This window comes from Fimicolochytrium jonesii (assembly GCF_025526975.1).
Source record: "Fimicolochytrium jonesii strain JEL569 chromosome Unknown EV422scaffold_1, whole genome shotgun sequence".
NCBI classification, from domain to species: Eukaryota; Fungi; Chytridiomycota; class Chytridiomycetes; order Spizellomycetales; family Powellomycetaceae; genus Fimicolochytrium; species Fimicolochytrium jonesii.
This window is the reverse complement of record NW_026515668.1, coordinates 581130-600286: the sequence shown is the minus strand read 5'-3', so window position 1 is coordinate 600286 and position 19157 is coordinate 581130. Positions and strand designations below refer to the sequence as shown.

At 53.3% G+C, this 19157-nt stretch overlaps 8 protein-coding genes across 8 annotated transcripts; 5 read left to right on the top strand and 3 right to left on the bottom strand.

Annotated features, from left to right (window-relative positions):
• Window positions 1-1160: 1160 nt before the first annotated feature.
• On the top strand, window positions 1161-3151 carry EV422DRAFT_511223 (delta-6 fatty acid desaturase). Its single transcript, XM_053068997.1, has one exon. The coding sequence runs from the start codon at window positions 1321-1323 to the stop codon at window positions 2764-2766; it is 1446 nt and encodes a 481-aa protein (XP_052929984.1). The 5' UTR covers window positions 1161-1320; the 3' UTR covers window positions 2767-3151.
• A 1-nt stretch (window position 3152) lies between these two features.
• On the top strand, window positions 3153-5580 carry EV422DRAFT_511218 (uncharacterized protein). Its single transcript, XM_053068996.1, has 10 exons — window positions 3153-3556; window positions 3630-3796; window positions 3896-4040; window positions 4132-4281; window positions 4350-4475; window positions 4543-4641; window positions 4710-4806; window positions 4874-5179; window positions 5253-5346; window positions 5409-5580. Exons 1-10 carry the CDS (start codon window positions 3524-3526, stop codon window positions 5488-5490), a joined length of 1299 nt encoding a protein of 432 aa, XP_052929983.1. The 5' UTR covers window positions 3153-3523; the 3' UTR covers window positions 5491-5580.
• Window positions 5429-6419, bottom strand: EV422DRAFT_8209 (uncharacterized protein). The gene is made up of 3 exons (XM_053074436.1): window positions 6310-6419; window positions 5582-6166; window positions 5429-5509 (listed from the first exon to the last, which is right to left on the bottom strand). Exons 1-2 carry the CDS (start codon window positions 6326-6328, stop codon window positions 5700-5702), a joined length of 486 nt encoding a protein of 161 aa, XP_052929982.1. The 5' UTR covers window positions 6329-6419; the 3' UTR covers window positions 5429-5509; window positions 5582-5699.
• A 110-nt stretch (window positions 6420-6529) lies between these two features.
• On the top strand, window positions 6530-8244 carry EV422DRAFT_511214 (uncharacterized protein). Its single transcript, XM_053068995.1, has one exon. It carries the CDS (start codon window positions 6982-6984, stop codon window positions 8122-8124), a length of 1143 nt encoding a protein of 380 aa, XP_052929981.1. The 5' UTR covers window positions 6530-6981; the 3' UTR covers window positions 8125-8244.
• A 46-nt stretch (window positions 8245-8290) lies between these two features.
• Window positions 8291-10029, bottom strand: EV422DRAFT_8094 (uncharacterized protein). Its single transcript, XM_053074416.1, has 2 exons — window positions 9312-10029; window positions 8291-9247 (listed from the first exon to the last, which is right to left on the bottom strand). Exons 1-2 carry the CDS (start codon window positions 9727-9729, stop codon window positions 8457-8459), a joined length of 1209 nt encoding a protein of 402 aa, XP_052929980.1. The 5' UTR covers window positions 9730-10029; the 3' UTR covers window positions 8291-8456.
• Window positions 10030-11589: 1560 nt separating this feature from the next.
• Window positions 11590-15571, top strand: EV422DRAFT_8047 (AEX-3 domain-containing protein). Its single transcript, XM_053074409.1, has 13 exons — window positions 11590-11931; window positions 12013-12123; window positions 12200-12271; window positions 12348-12470; window positions 12530-12930; window positions 12989-13118; window positions 13186-13476; window positions 13537-14142; window positions 14218-14343; window positions 14410-15139; window positions 15203-15263; window positions 15322-15489; window positions 15552-15571. Exons 1-12 carry the CDS (start codon window positions 11827-11829, stop codon window positions 15365-15367), a joined length of 2802 nt encoding a protein of 933 aa, XP_052929979.1. The 5' UTR covers window positions 11590-11826; the 3' UTR covers window positions 15368-15489; window positions 15552-15571.
• EV422DRAFT_8059 (uncharacterized protein) lies at window positions 15500-17688 on the top strand. The gene is made up of 4 exons (XM_053074410.1): window positions 15500-15783; window positions 15850-16007; window positions 16081-16190; window positions 16260-17688. Exons 1-4 carry the CDS (start codon window positions 15546-15548, stop codon window positions 17278-17280), a joined length of 1527 nt encoding a protein of 508 aa, XP_052929978.1. The 5' UTR covers window positions 15500-15545; the 3' UTR covers window positions 17281-17688.
• EV422DRAFT_511206 (cytidine deaminase-like protein) lies at window positions 17450-18844 on the bottom strand. Its single transcript, XM_053068994.1, has 7 exons — window positions 18726-18844; window positions 18582-18632; window positions 18405-18485; window positions 18261-18331; window positions 18101-18141; window positions 17958-18030; window positions 17450-17812 (listed from the first exon to the last, which is right to left on the bottom strand). The coding sequence occupies exons 1-7, from the start codon at window positions 18796-18798 to the stop codon at window positions 17708-17710; spliced, it is 495 nt and encodes a 164-aa protein (XP_052929977.1). The 5' UTR covers window positions 18799-18844; the 3' UTR covers window positions 17450-17707.
• Window positions 18845-19157: the final 313 nt, after the last annotated feature.

Genomic DNA, 19157 nt, shown 5'->3' with positions numbered 1-19157 from the left:
AACCAGGGGGCCGGTGACTTACCATAACCATAACCTAACCTTGAGTCTATTTAAGTTCACGCGTAACCTTAAACTCGGCTAAACTGCACTCTAGCGGGTGCAGCTTCCTCGCGATGTCGTGAGGCCCTTCTTCCAAATGAGAACGACGGTTTACCGACATAAATCTGTCGTATTCGTGCAGTTCAGTCGTCTTTGATTTCCGCACCTGCTGCAAATGCAAAGGTTTTGCCTCTGCCATGAACGCAGCCACTTATGAGCGCTCTGGATACGTGGAGAAACTTGAGATGGCATCGACGCTGCCGAATACTGGAAAAGGGTCCAAGCTCATGATTCCTTCGGTGCATCGCGAAGACGAAGCATCCTCAATCATCACTCGACAGCACCCCGAAAACCTCCCTTCTTCCACCCGCATGTAAATCACCAAGATAAGCTGGTGGTCGCACTATTGAGCATCGGTTGTCAGGCGGAAGACCGAGTACGTTTATATGTTCTTCGAGAAAGCACTATGTATCGTCAGCGGTTGCGGGCGATGTTTTCGGACCTTCGGCGCCTCGATGTTTCCGTATGTATGTTAATCGCCGATCGAGACTGATCCGCGGAAGCGGTAGACGAAAACGTGATCTCGTATACCGGGGCCCAGCAAAAACTGGCCCGACTCAGGGTGATGGTATGGGATCATTTTCTCAGCTCGTGAGGCAGTGCCCTCGGAGGGTGCCCTGGGGCCGCAGGGTTGGTAGGCCCGTGGGGGCATAGCTACGAGGCTCCGGTAGCGGCCCTTCCCATGGCCCGTTCTCGCGTTGTGCGTGCTAAAGTTAGTTGAATGTGTGAGCTGATGGGGATGCGACATATTGCTTGGGCCGCTTGCTTGGCGGCCCAACGCGCCTTCCAGATCCAGCTCAGGCCCGTGTGCGACTACCAAACAAACCATATGGACGAAAGCGGATTGGGGTAATACTACGCACCCTGTATATAAGCGGCCGCACTTTTTGAAGTCTCGGCTCGTTCAGCAGGGCCCCTTTCTTGCATAGGCATTGGCACAGCACTCGACTTCGAGACACTCCCGGGTCCATTTGTTCGGTCGCAAGTTTCAGCTTGGGTATCTTCTCGCGTCGGGCGTCTCGTGCGTAACGCTTGAACGTGCTTCAACATATCCACTCGTCATTGGTTTCACAGCGCTCTCGAGGTCAGTAATTGCGGTGTCTCGGCTTGCGACCTACCGCGAGGGTGAATGTCCTCTTGCTTACCAGCCTCCTCGTTTCAATTGCCGTGCTTACTATCAGCGTATCGATACCCTCGAAGTCTTCTCGATCTTTGCCCAGTATGGAAGAGCCCCGTCTTATCAAGCGTCATGACTCGAAGCTCCACCTCGCCGACTCGGGCAGTGACCGCTCCCGAAGTGTATCTCCACCACCAAAGGTCATCACTAAGCGTGCCGTCGACGAGCGTGTAGCCAACGGTGAAACCCTTGTTATTTACGAAGGCAAAGTCTACAATGCTACACCATTCCTGAAGTTCCACCCGGGAGGCGAACTCGTTGTGAAGCACATGGCCGGCTGCGACGCCACGGATGAAATCAACGGCCTGCACCCTCGATGGGTGATTGATGAACGTCTCCCCCGGTACTTTGTTGGGGAGCTCGTTACCGAACCACCGACCGACGAAGAAAAGGTTGTGCTGAAGGAGAAGGAACGCATCCGCGTAGCTTACAAGAAACTGGAACACAAGATCAAAGCTGCCGGCTTGTTCGAGACGAACATGTGGTACTATGTTGCGCATGCTATCCAGTATGCCACATGCTGGACTTCATCAGTGTTACTGATCGTCTACGGCAGCCAGTGGTGGCACTACGCCCTAAGTGCCTTGTTCATGGGCTCTTTCTGGCATCAGACTGCCTTCACCGCCCACGACGCTGGTCACAACGGCATTACGCACGATCGTGAGACCGACGCGAGGATCGGTGTTTTCCTTGGCGATTTCTGTGGTGGTCTATCGATTGGTTGGTGGAAGAAGAGTCATTATGTGCACCATATCGCCACCAACCACCCCGAGCACGATCCGGATATCCAGCAACTTCCGTTCTTCGCCCTCTCGAAGCGCTTCCTTAACGACGTTTACTCGTCCTACTACAACAGGACGATTGTCTTCGACGACGTTGCAAAGTTGCTGATCCCCTTCCAACATCTTTACTACTACATCGTGCTGCTCTTTGGACGCTTCCTCCTTTACTTCCTCTCGTGGCAGTTCCTCTTCACCGAGCCCAACTACAAGAAGCGGTCCACCGAGATGATTTTGATGGCTTCCTACTTCACCTGGCTCGGCACCGTTGTATACCAGATACCCGGTATCCGCTACAAACTCATGTGGATCCTCATTTCGCACATGAGTACCGTATTCCTCCACATCCAGATCAACATGTCTCACTTTTCGATGTCCTTCGAGGACCTCGGCAAGGACGAAACCTTCCCTGCGAAGATGTTGCGCACAACAATGGATGTCGAGTGCCCGTGGTACTTGGACTGGTTCCACGGGGGGCTTCAATACCAAGCCATCCACCATCTCTTCCCTCGCGTCCCAAGGCACAACCTACGAAAGTGCATTCCGTACGTCAAGGAGTTCTCGGCGGAGACGGGTATCAAGTACGTCACGCACCACTTCGCGCAAGCAAGCGAGAACGCCCGGTTATCATTGAAGAACGTGGCGGACCACGTTGCGTTGATGGGCAGGGTGGCTCATGCCGAGGCTATCTCGGGCCACATCCACATGTGAACATCTTTTATCGACACATTGACAAAAACTTAAGAGAAAGAAAGAGCAAGAGAGAGCTCGGAGAAGTGGAAGACATAATCCTTTTAGAGACTTCGTGTATTTAAGAAGAAGTGACGGGAGCTAGTGGCCTTCCATTTGTATCTCGAAGACCATCTCGACACTGGATATCTGACCTATATTTTGAATTCATTCGCATCGTTCGCAACAAGCTCTTCCTGTGCCATTTTGATACGAACTGCGAGGCCTGACGGAACTAGCAACTCCAGCTCCATATGAGGACGCGTGAGGCGCGATTTGACCGTCTTCCTCTCACGGAGACGAGGATGCCGACTGTGGTGAATACAAATATATTAATAGCTCGGCATCAGCCTGTATTGTATATGAGGGTAGAGTCGATGTGTTGACGTAAAGATCCTCATAAGGAAAGGGAGATATTGAGCGGCCGCAAGTCTCGTCTCGCGTCCGCAATCCATTCCGTGCGACCCCCAGTGTCACTGCCAAAAGCCAAGGAACCGGGACCAAAAGGCGCCCTGAATGCACTTTTAAAACATTCGCTTCCATCCATTGCCGCTCTCTTGTCCTTTTCGTCGATATATCTATAATAGGCTGGCACATTGGCAGTCGGTTCTACTTGGCGTCTTGTTTGCACATAGCGCACTTCTCCCACTCGCGCCGGGCCCTACAACACGCTGATCTCTGACGAAACGAAAAGCTCGCGCGAAACAATAATTACATTCAACAGAGAACGTCAGCCAAAATGGAGAAACCTGCATTTTATACGAGTTTCTGGGTACGCTGCTCAGTCTTCTATGGCTGCCAAGCCCTGGCTCGCACGGCCTAACCGCTTTTTGACATCGATTCAGGGCGAGAATGATAAAGGCCTAGAGGTCCTGATGGGCCGTATGAAGCAGGGCAAGCACGTGTGTGAAGAGCTGCACCTCATGCTGAAGGAACGGGCTGCGATTGAGGAGGATTATGGCAAGCGGATGGCGAAACTTGCTGCGAAGTTCAACCCGAAGGAGGAGATAGGGTGCGTTGACGGGGCTGGACGACGCGTTGGGAAGTGGACTGGTTGACGGGATCTCCGGAAATGGCTTTGCTGATGGAAGGATTCGTTATCTTTTTGTAGGACGCTGCGTGAAGCGCTGGATGTGGTGAAGAATGAGATTGACAAATCGGCCAAGGCCCATATCGAGCTTGCGCAAGAGATTCGCGTCAAGTTGGAGAAGCCGTTGTCGGATTTCGTGTTGACGCAGAGCGCTATCAGGAAGAACGTAAGCGCCCGACGTCGGCGCCTTTTGCAATCAGGGTTGAATACAGCTAGTGAATGGAGCGGATACCTGATACTCTCGTTCCTCGATGCAGCACAACGCCATTGTCGAGAAACACCAAAAAGCCAAAGCGGCGCAGGTCGCCACTGTCATGAAATGCAAGGAACGATATGAGAGTAAATGCACCGAGGCAGCCCAGCTGTCGCAAATGAGGCCGGATCCTGCGTCGAAAGATGCGGAGAAGGTACGATGTGCTCTTCTTTCCCTGGATATTAGTGTGAACGAACGTTGGCTCATACTGGTACCTCTCAGACGAAAGCTAGACTCCAGAAAACTCAGGCTCAGGCCAAGCAAGCCGATGCTGACTACCTAGCCGGTGTTGACAAGCTGACCGAGATTCATCGCAAATGGGTGGATGATTTCCGGACTGCTTGCACGGTGAGTAAGGCCGGCTGTTGGCTCGGGGTTGAATGGAATTAGCTCAACTCTTTAGCTCGCTTCATAGGAATGCCAAAAATTGGAAGAAGACCGGTTCCACTTTTTGCGCGGAAATGTCTGGAACTACGCTAACTTCTTATCAGGGGTCTGCGTGGCGGATGATGAGGTGTGTGTGTGCACTCTTACTTTCGCTCGTCAGATTCCTGACTGATGACTTACACATCTTCCGTGCAGGCGTGCGAGCGAGTACGAGTATCGCTGGAAGCATGTGACTTCGAGAAGGATCTGATGCAGTTCCTGGATAGGAGCAGCACAGGTTCCGTCATTCCCCGTAAGCCCAAGCTTTGGTACATTCAGTTGACATAAGCGCGGTAACTCATACCCTGTTTTCCATGTAGAGCCTCTCCAATATATCAACTTCTACACCGGCGCCTCAGACAGCAGCCGAAGAAACAGCGAAGCCCGCGGTCCCGACACAGCATCCGGCAGCATAGATCTGGCACCCGCACCGTACAGCGGAATGTACGCGAACACCGATTTGAGGCGGGACAGCTCCTCCTCGAAGCAATCCCAATCCAACGGGCAGCTATCACCGGCTAGTCACGACCCAAAGAGCCCCGCGTCGGCGGAACCAGCTCTGGGAGACTCGACGTTCCAATATGACCCGTATCTTGTGCCTGAGAGCATGCCTGTTCTGTTCTCTGGTATTTTTGGAATTCTCCTTTTGATCACGGGGGCAAATGCGACACCCTGACTTACGCAATCTTGCCCCTGCAGTGCGTGTGCTATATGACTACCAAGCGCAAGCTGCTGAAGAACTGAGCATCGGCAAAGGACAGCTGATTCCTGTCATTGCAACACACGATGACGGGTAAGACCACCGTTCAACTGTCTTTGCGTGTCCAATCGTTCTTAACGTCCCTTGTTCCGCAGATGGTGGGAAGGCCTCGGCTCAGAAAACGGCAAACGGAGGAAAGGCTTGTTCCCCAGCAACTTCACCGAAACCGTTCGGTAATAGATTTCTAGACACTCCTCTTCTCGCCCGGGGTGATTCCCAATAAGATACATGTACAGCCCATCTATGGACCAATGCAGTAAATACATACATTTCACGCGATCGTTCCCAAAACAAAGGCAACGCATTTCTCGATGATCTAGCAGATGCCCCGCTAGATATGAGCGAATGGTGATTGCAAGCACACCACACCATCCATTCCGGACCCATTATGCGTCCTTCTCCTGTTCCTTCTTCTGCTGCTGCTCCTCCTTCCATGCTTGCACATTTGGCCCAACACCCTTCGGCCGCCCCTTTTCTATCTTATGCCTGTTGGTATTCGCCGAATTCCTCCCAAACCCAGACGGCTTCGGCATCTCAGCAGCTTGAGATCCCGGTGTGTTTGGCCCCGCCTTTGTCTCTGGCGGTGGCGGAAACACGAAATCGTCCTCCATGGTCACGATAATCTTCTTATAAGCGGCGGCCCTGACCTGCTCCCGCCTCCGGTTCTTGTGCAGCCTGCCGAGGTAGTTCATTGTGCGCACGTCGGTGATGCGCAGGTCGTAGAGGTCTGTGAGGATGTTTTTGATATCGATTTTGTTGAGATGTGGTGGACACCTGAAGACGGCTTGCTGAGGGGGGAGGTTGGAGCGGAGGAGGCGGAAGACGACATTTGGGAAGAAGAGCTTTTGGCCCGCTGGAGAAGCATCATTCGTGAGTGGGTGATGAGGCAAGGGATTGTCCAGCGGGTGCACATGGGCGACGGACGAGCAATTCGACTCGAATCATCCACGTAAACCTCCAGACGGGGCTCATTCCTTCCGAAGGACGGACACTTACGTAGTAATGGATGTGGCATCGTGCTATCTCTCTCTGCCTTTCCAATGATTTTTTTGCACTGTTGTTGCCGTGGGTTGTTTGCGGGATTACAGGTTTTGCCCCAGGTTTCCCAACACGGAAATGGGAGAAGATCCGAATCAAAAATAATACGGCACGTGAGACTTACATAGTTTATATGGATAGCTTGTTTTCCCATTGATGTGACAGTTGTGGGGATAACGAAGGGATCGCCTGTCACTTGTCCCCGTCAATCCCCTCCATCCAAACTGGCCCCCGTTTGCAAAAGGCTGTGCGCCGGTGTCTTCAGACCCGCTTTGACTCTCTGAACGCAAAGCTTCCCGCAGCAAAGGTCATGGCAAACGAGCGTAGGCTTGTGTACGAAACGGAAACCCACTATTATTGCTGGGACAGGCAAGCTTGGATTCCCTTCTGCCCAACTTTTGCTGACAGGGACCCCCGCGGGAACTTGAACAGGAACAGGTGAAACTTCCTCGCTGTTTGCCAGGAAAACTGCAGGAAGCGACCTTCACTTTGGTTACCCTTCCTCGGCACCTTAGTTCTCGCTCAGAAGCCTGGCCAAGCTCTGCGACGCCGGCTCGTTTCGATCCATACTCTGAACAGTTACGACAACGACGCCCCCATCCCTTCCACGCGCCGCAGTGGGTGCCCCCTATGCGTCGTGAGGATAGTTACAGACCCAAGAGTAGTGGCAGCGATCGGCGGCCAAGCCGCTCACCTAGTCGCCGCCGCCGAGGATCCGATCGATACCCACCAGGCAGGCACGAAGTCGACAGCTACAGGCCCGTCAACGACCCAGGGCCGAGGTACACCGTAACTCAGGCTGTCCCAAGGTCGTCTAAACGCGACAGGCTGAGAGAAGCTTCGCCTCCTAGGGGCCTTTCGCCAGCTGCTGAACCTGTCGACAAGACCTACGGGCCGCCTTTGGCTCCAGCCCGCCTGCAAGAGGCACCCCGCTCGGTCGCTTTAGCTGTCGGTAAACCTCAGATAAGCCGCCTGGCCTTGAGCGCCTTCGCAGGCCTCGGCGGCATCCCGATTAAGAGACTCTCACCTGTTAAAATGGAACTTGGAGGCATCTCCCCGGTCAAACGCGAACGCACTAGCACCCCGATGTCGCGTACCTCACCCGTCAAAGTCACACGCGAACGCATCGTCTCCCCTCCTCGCCCCCGGGAGCTCGACCTGCCCGCACGACCTGCCGAACGACCCGCCGGAAGACCTCGCTCGGCGAGTCCCCACAAACGCATCGACGTGCCGGTTTCCCCCCGTGTCGACCTCAACAAGCGAGCCACGCTCGACGGTGCCCTCCTCGTTGAGGGTTGCACAGACACCTTCGACGACACTCCTAACTCCTCTGGTGACCGGCCAGGGCCCAACATCACCGTCGAAGCAGGCCTCGCCGTCATCAGCCATTTGCGCCTTTCTGCGTACCCGAGAACAGGTGTGGTCCGGGTCCACAGCATTGAAGCCCTGCGAAGCGGGGGTCCAGTTGCTGCCCTTGAATTTCTGAGCGGAGTAAAATCTATGACAAGATGCTACGACCCTGATAATGTCAGGGTGGCCGTCAGCACGCCCCCCACAATGATGAATGGGGCCTTCAGATGGCAAAAGGTGGTTGAGGGTGCCTTGGGAGGCGGCGCCAGCTTTCGCACCGGCTCGCAACCTCAATATGAGGCGGAGGGCGGCGCCAGTTTCTACTTCGTGCCAGAGAGCAAGAAAGCATTGATTGATTTTTTGGAGGCATTGCCAACCCGGCGGTTTGGTGTTGAATGGCCCAAGAATCCGACGGCGTACTAGGGGAGGAACATGGATGGGATACATGCCCGACGTAGGATCTTGGTGTTTCTTTTTCTCGTGATTCTGGCTTGTTTCTTCTGACGGTACACAATAATATACGGATTGCACCTTCCACATAATCGGAACATTTGAGCACGGACTATCAATGAAATTTTCATCTTATTGCGGCTAACAAATGCCAGGGCAGATGAAAAAAAGCTTCCGGGAAGCGGTATATGTGGAGGATTGGGGGGAAAAAGGCTATGACCCATGCATAAACAAGGCTAGATACAAAATGGCGAAGGGCCTACGCAACGCTGACGAGGGCATTTACAGCATTTATGACATTGGTTTCACTTCCTCACTTTTACGACGATCTTCTCAAACTCAGCCCTAAGACCAGTCTTCTCCTCTGGTGTGCCTTTCGCCTTTACGGGCTTTGCGGGACCCACGCTGCGCGCTCCGCCGAAGCCATCCTTGTGGTTGTTGTGGTGAGACTTTCCTCCTCGCAGACCATTCCACTGAGCGATGATCCCGACAACAGCCAGGATGGCCCAAGCGGCGAGCTCGACATACACCCACTTATCAGGCTCATATAGCGCGTTGCCGGCTAGGAACTGCTGGGAAGCTTCGACGAGCCCGACTTTCGTGAAGATGTCTACACCAAACATGACGGCGAACGCTCCGCCGACGCTTGTGCCGAGGACAAGGATAGGCTTCTCGAAGAACAGTACCAACACGCCGCCGATGATCGTCAGGGCGATGATGAAGATCGTGCGGCCGGTGCCTTGGCTGATGAGACCGTTCTTTGCCAGTGAGAGGACGAACATGGCCAATGTGAAGCCGAGGATGGCGCCGATGGCGATCAAGCCTAGCTTCCACACGCATTGGAACAGCGAGCCGACGATGAGACCGAGGACGACGCCAACTACGAGGAAGATGATTGAGCGGCTGTCGCCGAAGGAGTGGCCTTTGGCTTCGATTTGGGAGAGAATGATGAATGCGAGGACGGATCCCGTGTAGAAACCGGCGATGAAGAGGATCAGCTTGAATAGCTTATGACCGCTGAAGATGAACAGTAATCCGGTAATGATTAAGATGATGGCCCCGATGGCGTTGTAAACGTTAACGGTTCGGAGTTTGCCTGCAAGCGAAAGACGTCAATCATTAGCCACGGTAGGTGAAAAATAGTAACGCCAGATACTCACTGTTGAAGGCAAGAACCGAATCCGGAATATCAGTACCATTCACGTCAGCAGCAGCAGCAGCCTTAATGGATTTCGCAGTCGTCGGGCCGGGCGAAGACGACGGTGGTGGCGCACTTCCCGTAGGGATCGGACGCGGGTTCGGTGGCGGAATACCGGGACCCATGCCTGGAGGCAGAGGAATGCACACCGGTGGCCCCGCCGTCGGCCTCGCACATGGTATGCAGTTCAAATCGTCTGCGCGCCTGGCGAGGCGGTGACGCACGTCTTCGATGGACGGCGCAAACCGGCTGGAGACACGAGGCGAGTTGAGTGAGACGGCGAAGCTTGCTGCGGTTGGAACGAAGGATAGCGAGACTGCGAGGAGGGTACATAGCAGGAGGGCGTTTCGCCACATCGTGGACGAGGAGCTGCCGGGCATCGCTGCTCGATCACGGAAGGTGGTGGTATGTACAAGCGGTGTATGCGAGGGTTGAGACCCACGGCAGCAGACTTGGACCTGCACTTAGGGAGTGGAGTCGTTCGATGCCGATAAAGGTGCTGTGAGTGGGGTTGGGAAATTAGGATCGGGTGGAGGCTCTTTATACGCAGTTTCAGTTGTGTCAATGATTTGGGAAGCCGCACACGCGGTACCCGCTCTGGTACCCGCTGCACATGCAGCCTGCAATCCTCGCCTTACCGTTGGCTTTACCCGTTTTGAGTTGAGAGCCGCAAAGGAGACGGATATGTGCCCTCGCTGATGGAAGGAAAGCACAGGAGAAGGACGATGAACTCTCCGCAAATCCAATCTACTCCTCGCGCAGACGAAAAATGGGAGGCTGATGAAATAAGATATCGCAAGCGAGTGCGCATGGGATTTATTTCCTAGCTTTCAGCTTTTATACCCTCCTCCCCCTGTTCTGCGCCATACTACATACGCACCAACAATTGAGCGACGCCGCAGAGTCGCCGACCTGCGAGACAAGATATCGGGGGCCAAGTGTGCGCCCGTCGCCAAGAAGGAGGCTTTTGACGGAGGTCGATGATCTGCAAAAGTTGCTGCGCAGAGTTAAGCCAAGCCAAAGCGGTCAGGTTACACAGGCCGTCACTGACTCATTATTACGCGTCAACTCCTCAGCCTCGCTACTCCATATGTTGGTTTTCCGTCCAGGATATGCGACAGGTCGGGTTCATATCTGCAAATCCACCCTGCGGATGCAAAGAGGATCGCATATCTGATGTGCTGCAACCAACGAACCTTCGTCCGCACTGGCGAACTCCCGTTCAGGAAGTCAAGGCCCAAAGTCGGACGTTTGCTAGATGCATCGCGCTCGCAAAGCAGCTTGTAAATGCGATCGGGTCCGTCCAGTTTGTGGTCTGTCGATGTCTTAGCATTTATAGAAACGGCTGCGGACGCCTGGACGACTATAAGACCAATGCCCGTGCCTCAAACTCCGCGCTCAGGTAAAATGCGGGACACGTAGATTCAACTAAAGATTCAAGCATTACATATACAGTGTCGAGGGCACGAGTACAGCGTTTCCAAGTGGATAGCAGTTCTCAATCAAAGCCCTCCGCGAGAGTGGTGAGATATCTGCGTTAGCTCAATGAGAAAAGATGGTCATGTGAAATAATCTCACCTCGTCATCTATCCATTTCTCTAAATCCCACGGAGGCCATAGTCCCATCCATGTCTTCTTTCGTATAGGCACGGGCCAGTGTCGCAACAACGGTCTCCAGCAACTGCTACAACCCAACACTCCAATACACTGTCGGTTTCGATGGCCTTATAAGCCCGCATCTTGCTGTATACATTCCGATAGGCTGCACATATGCTGCGTCAAGCATCGAGTGGCAACGAGGCGGACGGAGTAACCAATGTATGTACTGCCGTAAATCGACGGTAAATAGATATACCCCTGCCGTGTTGTCGTTGGGCTTGAGACCCCTCAAAAGCAGTGAATCTGTGGGACCACAATCCACCGACGCTGAGATGCATCCAAAAAATCGAGGCGCTAAGAGCACACGCAGGATTCGGTCTCTAACAGCTTCGCTGATGTCCTAATCTCCGTGTTTGCTGCCGGGTTCGGTCTTTTTTACTGGAGACGTCCAAGTGGCATATCTTTCCTCAATGGCGATACTGTACTATCCACCCATATTCCCTCCGCCACATTCCTCGGTGACATGGTTTGAAGTGGCGCAGTTGATCAAAGTGATGGTCAAAGTGATGTGTCACCACGCGCGCGCGTAAGGTTGTCGGTGCACTTTATATTGCAAATTCCGTCTTCAAATTTAGGCTAGAAATACACTCTCGATCCGTGCTATATGAAAACACCTAAGAGGAAAATGGCTGGTCTGCCAAGTTTTTTCCAGTCTTCCATCATATAGACTTTCCAGAGAAACAATACAGTCACGATGGCATCGCCATCGTCGGCTGCTATGCCTGTGCAGCTTCAGACACCTGTGCGGTTTGCAGACTTCTTTTTCCAGTGTGGTCTCAACCCTACGACAAAGTTGGTCGATCGTCGAGTTCTTGAAGATGGGTCAATGGCTGGGGATAGGAATAGACAATCCGCAGATGAATTCCAGGAGCGCACCGCCTCACCGTTATCGGATGCGGCATCGCCGATGCTTTTGCCGGAAGGTCAGTTGGCCGAGCGCCATAGTTTTAGCACGTTTTATACAAAGTCAGAAATGCTGACAGGCTCTCTCTGCATCAGCAAAGTTGAACAAGCGGACACATCCACTGGATTGGAGGTTCGGACCAGAAGTGCTCTGCAGATACCCGAGTACAGACTACTCGGAGAAGGAGAAATTCCCTGCGTTCGTGTCCATGGTAGGCTCTTACGATTGTGTACCTCTTCGCCTATTTGACTCTTTTGTACCGTTCTCATCCACTCTGTGCATTCCAGTTTTGTTTTCCGGACAACATACACCTTTGTCATGATGACAACGGCGCCCCACCAGAGACGTATCATTCATTCGTATGTGACTTTTCCGCGGACATCATCCGAGGTCTTTCAACTGGAACTTTTCAGCTCAAGAGACGTTCCAATGCAGGTTATCACGGAGGAAACCGGGCAAAAGCTGTATGGCGTGACGGTGACCACGTACGAGCGGCTCCACTCGAATCATGCGGCCGAGATCGAGAGCATCGCTCAGGACATGAGGAGCAGCGCTCTGGTAGGCCGGTCATTCCTGCGTCGTCGTTTGCGAAAGATGGCTCATGCGGCTGAAAACAGGGATCAACCGATCTCGAGTACATCCAGCACATTCGTTCCCAACTAGCCGCAAAGCAGGAAGCTCTCCTCCACGCCCGAATGGGTATCTCCGACCCTCACAGCTTAGGTATTCGTGAGGCTGAATCACGCAAATCCTCCATCACCAGCGGATCCCCAGCCCTCGCCACTGCCAACACCTTGCAAGACGTGGAAGAGAAGGTCAAGCTCTACAGGGACTTGCTGGCGCCGCTCACCAGTCTCCTGGTCGATGTGGAGAACGTCTACGTCCCGAGGAGCATTGGAGTATTGAGTCATTGGCCATGGCATGACTTTCTAAAGGATTGGCTGTGTGAGGTTGTACGTGTTATGCGCGGAGATTATGACGAGTGTCCACAGAACAAGGTGATCGCGCCGCTCGAGAGGTAGGTCAAATCCTTGCTCATTGGATCCATTAGCTGGATGCTAACACCTCGGTCTCAGGTTTGTGATCAATCTTATCCACGAAATACCGCTCCCGCCGCCAGGGAAACTGGAAATCAGCCTTCATGTCGGTCAGCTGACTCTATATTGTTCGAGACCACCTGTGAATACCATATCTCTTCTCAAAAATGTAAGGGCGTTCTATGCCAGCGTCATGCCGTTCAATTTTCGGATTGCTAAACATGAGACCATTCCAGTTTTCGCTATATCCGCTTTTCCGCACCCTTTCCATTGCAAATATTGTGACCCTCTTCGAGATCGCGCTTTCCGAGCAAAAGATTATCTTCCTCTCCTCCCACCTGTCCATGCTCACATTGGCGTCCGAGTCGCTCTGCCTCTTCTTCTTTCCTCTTTCGTGGCAACATATCCTGATTCCCGTGCTGCCGGCGCGGCTTATGAGCTACCTGCAGGCGCCTATGCCGTATATCATCGGAGTGCAGAGAGAGTACTTTACTTCGGATATGCAGGATGAATGGAAGCCGCCAGATGTAAGACATTTTCCCGCTTTGAATCCGTGGCTTTCTTCTCACCCCCCTTTCTGTCGACAGGTTAACGTCGTTGACTTGGATAACGATACGATAGAGATAGGTGCGCCTCCATTCACCCTTCCCACCAAAGAACGAAAGAAGCTCGTCACGCGGTTAGAGAAAGCCACCGGACGGTACATCCCATTTCCCAGTCCTGGTCGACCAGGGCCAGGTCTGCCAACTCCAGACCGTGTAAACAGCCGCCTCGACAAAGGCGTCCCCATGACCTCGCAGTACGCTCTGCCACTCAACAAACATCCCCCAAGATCCTGCGAGTCCACACGTGCGACGGCGCCGCTGAAAACACCCCGAAGCCGTTTTGCAAGACAGCACAACACGCATCTCGAGACGCCTGAATCAGCGTCAGCAAAGAGACGGTCGTTGCCGACGAGTCCGTCCGGGATGGGCTCGGCATGGTTGGATCGACTGAACAAGACGTTTTCGACCAATCAGGTCACCCCAGCCTCAGGTGCGGCCGAGAACGCGAGCGTATCAAGCGGTTCCTCTACTGCGACTACAGAGACAACGACGCAGAGTACGTGGTGGGGACTTGGGAAAGATAACAGGCGACAGTCGATTGACGAGGAGGGAAGTTTGACAAGCACTAATCGCTCGGGCGCAAGTGAGGTGGGTCAAGCGTTGTTTGCAGGGACAGGTTGTGATATGGAACCTAAATGCTGGATTCATTCGGATCAGAAACAGGGTGCCCCTGGATCGTATGGGAGCTTGGAGAAGCCAGGAGGGTCAAGTTCGTCCGAGCCGGGGTTCACTCCTCGGTTACGGAACGTGTTCAAGTCGAGTCGAGCGTCGAGTAAGCTGGAGGAAAAGGTCTGCAATGCTTTGGATATTTTTCTTTTCTATGGCATTCCCTAAGTTTTTAATACAATTTCGCAGTCCATGAGGCCTTCCGGTTCCACCACAAGTCTCTCCTCAAAGTTCAGCACACTTTCCAACTCCCACGGTGCTCGACCTTCCAATCTCAACATCACAAACTCCAACCATCGCAACTCCATATCAGGCGCATCCACCACATCATCCTCCATCACCACCTCCACCGCCTTCAGCAACTACTCCCAATACGGCGGCAACATGTACGGTCTGCCAGAAGAAGGCAGCGGGATGCAGGGCGTCCCATTGCGGAGAAAAGAAGGACATGCGTTTTACACGCTGTCAGTGCGGAGTCCGTGGAGCCCGGGTAGCGGCGAGGATATGCGGTCGGAAACGAGTGGAGGGAGAAGAAGCGCGGATAGTTCGCAGTCTCGGTTGGGGATGGAGCATGGCGGGGATGATGACCGGTTTGAGGGCCAGGCGGGTGGAGATGTGCCTGTCGTTAGGGTGTCCACAGCCTCGAGGAATGCGGCGGAAATTCGCAGACTTCCTCGGGTGTTCTCGCTGAAGAAGGGAGTGAATCGCGCACGAAGGTTTGATGGGCCGGTTGGCGATACAGCCAGTCCGTCAAGGACGCCGGATGCGAGCGCCGAAGGAGGCACTTTCGGCCGGAGAAGACACTCTACAGTATCTACTGCTGCTAGTCCTGTCATTAGCTTGGAGGTTGGCGCGACCTGCTCGCTCTGCAAGGAAGAGTTGGGAGACGGCGAAAACTCTACGATTATGCAATGCGACGGTGAGTGAGATCTGACGAGTCTGCCTTCCCGGTTGAGGACGAGAATCTAACATCACTTTCCAGTGTGTCAATCCCGAATCCATCCCGCCTGTTTGCCACTATCCGAAGCACACCCATGTCCCGCGCACTTCGACGAACACAAAATCCAGCTCGCCTTCCTCAAGCTCTTCACCTCCCTCCTACGCCATTACCGTCAACACGTCGCGACCGCCGAGCAGCTTCGGGTGATTACCCGAGGTCACGGAGATGATCTGGAGCCGGGGGAATTTGAACAATTGGATGTGGATGAGCTGGGTCAGGAATGGTTCAAGAAGGAGGATTTCATGGCGGCCACTGATAAGGAGACCCGGGTATGTGCCTCTCGTTTGCTTGGTCAACGTACTCCGAAGCTCATGACGTCCATCACATGCAGCCATTTATGATCCAATTCTCGGAAACACAAGCATTCGCCCAATTCATCTTGGACCGCGTCGAACGGCCCGAGAGCGATTACGAGGTTCTCTTCTTCGACGAGTGCATCAAAGAGAAGAAGAATCGATCAAAGCTACGGATCGGGAAAGAGTCGACACCCTTCTTACGTGAAAGCGCTTACGAAGTGAAATCCACCGTGGCCTGTCTCGAGCCAAAGGGACTTGAGAATGGAGGTAAAACTCGGCGATCGCGTTCAGTGTACCTGTGCAAACGTCCTGAGCTGAGTCTCTTTCTTCCAGATCACTCTTTCACGAATCAGACGATGCCAATGCAACTGGATCCGAGACTTTTGCAGCCGATTCGAGCCGTGCAGCCGCTCATCACACCCGAGGATCATAGGATGATGCGCCATATGACGAATGATCTGGTGCAAAGGGCGCGATTAGCGAATAACCTGGTGAGCTTGGTGATTGTCGAGTGGAAAGTGTTTTGCGTGGTTCCCAATTGTCTCACCATCGGGTAAAAACTAGAAACGGAAGCAGGACTTCTCCAAGTGGATGAAGACCAAATGGCGGCATTTCCAGAAAGTTGGTGGCGGAGAGGTTGTCGCTTTGGGCTTCCTTTCAGATGAGCAGCGCAGGTACGATTGCTCAACCACTAATCGATTCAGTAAGACACTTCCTGTACTGACAGGCCGTTCCGAAAATAGAGAAATGTTCGACGAACGTATCCAAGAAGTCACAGCAGTAATCGACCACTACGAACAACTTCATCTTTCCATCCAATCCCTCAAAGAAGTCCGCACAGCCCTCCAACAACTCCACGCGCAGAATCTAGTCCTCATGCGCGCCGCCGACGAAGAGCAGCTAGTCGACGAAGGCGAGCAGGAGGACCTCCAGGGCGTCTACGGCCGCCTCTTCCGCGTCATCACCATCTACGAAGACTACATGGCGTCGCTGAAGTCCAGCGGGGCCTTCAACTCGTCTGAAGAGTTGGCCGGATCAGCGGTGCAGAGCCCGGAACAGAGCAAGTATTTGTTACGGTTGTCACTGGGCACCGGCTTGAACCTCGGGAGCGTGTCGGACTGGCTGCAGAACGTCGGGGCCGCGCTGGACACGGAGGTGGATGCACCGCAGTCAAATGGGGATTTGGGGGATGCGAGCCGGTGGTCGAATGGGCAAGGGTTGCCGAGTGATGAGGATATTGGAGTGAGGGAACCAATGCCCCCGCCAAGGCTCGATTCCATCGCATCGCGGAATGTATCTCGGACATCGGAGAACGCTTCGCTCAAAGTGCCGTCCAGGAATGTGTCGGTGGGGTCCGGTGCGCGGAGCCCTTCGCGATCGCCGAATCCTGGAGATGCCAACAACAAGGCGGTGAAGGGTGATGAACGGATGCCCGAAAGCCTTTCGGCATCAGCGGACATTGTGCTCGAAGACTTCCCAACCGACGATGAGGACGATGGTGCGGCATCCGTGAAAGTCGACGAAGCCAATGTTGATGCATCGGCGGACATAGTGCTCGAGGACTTTCCCACCGACGATGAGGTGGAACCTTTGGGTGTCTATGAAGCTGAAATCGATGCATCCTCGAGTACCATCCCAAAGCAGCAGCTTTCCGCTTACGAGCAGAAACTGCCCGAGTCGAGAGGGCATTCTCGGATGGGGAGTGTTGCGTCGTCTTACTCAGAACGTCCTCGACCAGCGAGAGACGTGGCGCCTGCTTTTTGATGGAAAAGCCTCAACGATAATTTTCCTGTGAGAGCACAAGCTCGCCGGGTGATAGGGCTATATTTGTTGTCGGTGTGTACGTGGGGCGGAATCCATACATCGTATATTTTTGTTTATTTAGTAGTCCATCCGTTTTTGCCACTTTTTTCAATTTCAATAAACTCCTGCATCTGTTGAACCGTCATAGAGTGAAGACTACGATGGGGGAACCGTCGAACAAGCTGGCGAGAATCGGGGTAAATGCTCTATTCTCTACATCTAGTGAATGTCTGCCTTTGATGATGTCTAGGAATAATCCATGTCTTCTTCACTAAAGCCATCGATGGACTCACACAGAGTGCCAGGGCGTGAGTGAGGCAGCAAGTTTGGGTAAGCCATCGTCTATGGTAGACTCTAGACGAGAAAGCTAGGAAAGGGACTCCCTCATCTATTCGCCCCGCGGCCTTTCCAGATCGTCCGGTCCGAAGCTATCGGGTAGTAATTCACTAAGCTTGTACTTGCGGAAGGTTCCGTCTGGTTTGAAGTTGTAAACCTGGTGGATGAGGTACACAAAGATTTGAGTTGATATTCATTGGTTTCAACGCCAGATACGGTTGCGCTGTGCTGTTCCGGCCGCTCCTATAATGGCCTATACTGATCCATCCTTCCCTTGACATTCTCCCTTGCTTTACACTCACCATCAGACTCTTTCCCCATTCCACCATGAACTGGCGACAGATGCCGCAAGGTGATATGAAAGCGTCGGTATCACTGGAATAGAAGGTCAACTCATGGTGATTCTAGAAGTGATGTGGCGACTCGTGCCTTAGCGCTAACTTACGTGGCGACTCCGACGACCAAGAACCGTCTTTCTCCTTCGCTCTGTGGGTTGGAATCTTCGTGTGAGATAATCTGCCCTGCCTCACTTGCCCATTCCTTTTTGGCATCCTTTGTCCGTGTTGCTGGAGGACTGCAGATTTTGAGCCTGATATCCCACATACCACGGCCTTCTGGAATGCTGTTTGCTCTGCGCATCGGGTCGCTCCGTAGGACGCACTCTCCACGTTCCCACCTGGGGAGAAAATGACAGAAGGAAGATGATGAGAATCGGACAACGTGAACTGACCACAGAAGGAGGTACCTACCGAGGTAGACATTTCCGGACTTGGCGATCACAGCGGCACCGACACGGAACTTGCTGTATGGGCTGTACGAGCAGTTTTTCGCTGCAAAAGTGAGAAGCGGGAATTTTAGAGTTGGGAGGTGCACGAGTCGAGTATCAAACCGAAGGTGCACAAATCGCAAAGGAAGCGATACTACACCTTCTGTCGCAAGCCTAAACAGCTCCTTCTCGAGCTCCGTTGACAAGCGACCTGTTCAATTCGCACAGTGAAACGTGAGTTAGGCAATTCTCTCGCATGGCACCAACAGAATATCGCTGAGTGAACTTCAGCCTGGAAACATACCTGTTGACAGCAGCTCCTGCAGGATCTCATCGGGGAGCACCCCGTTAGAGGTTTTCTTTATCTCGATCGACATTTTCGTTCGTGGACACAGAGGGAAGTTTCGGTTGAAAGTGGCCTCTCCTCTCCTCTGTGCATGTAGTATGCGGCGCGTCCTCACGCGGGTTCGTCACAAGGCGGGCCGACGCGTTTGACCTCATTTGGTGGACAATGCGAACCGTGGGTCTGGATCTGGATTAATCCCTCGGTAGGCACATACCGTACTCAAGTTCACATACTCTAACTGTCAAGTGCCCCAGTTAGGGTTAGGATTAAGGTTAGTAACACCCAGCCCTAACCGGCTCGAAGGCCGTCGGAGCGTGTTGTTATGGTACAGTGTACTGTACTAGGTTGGTTACCCAAAAAGTCATCAAGTTTACGTCGCTTATTATAGTG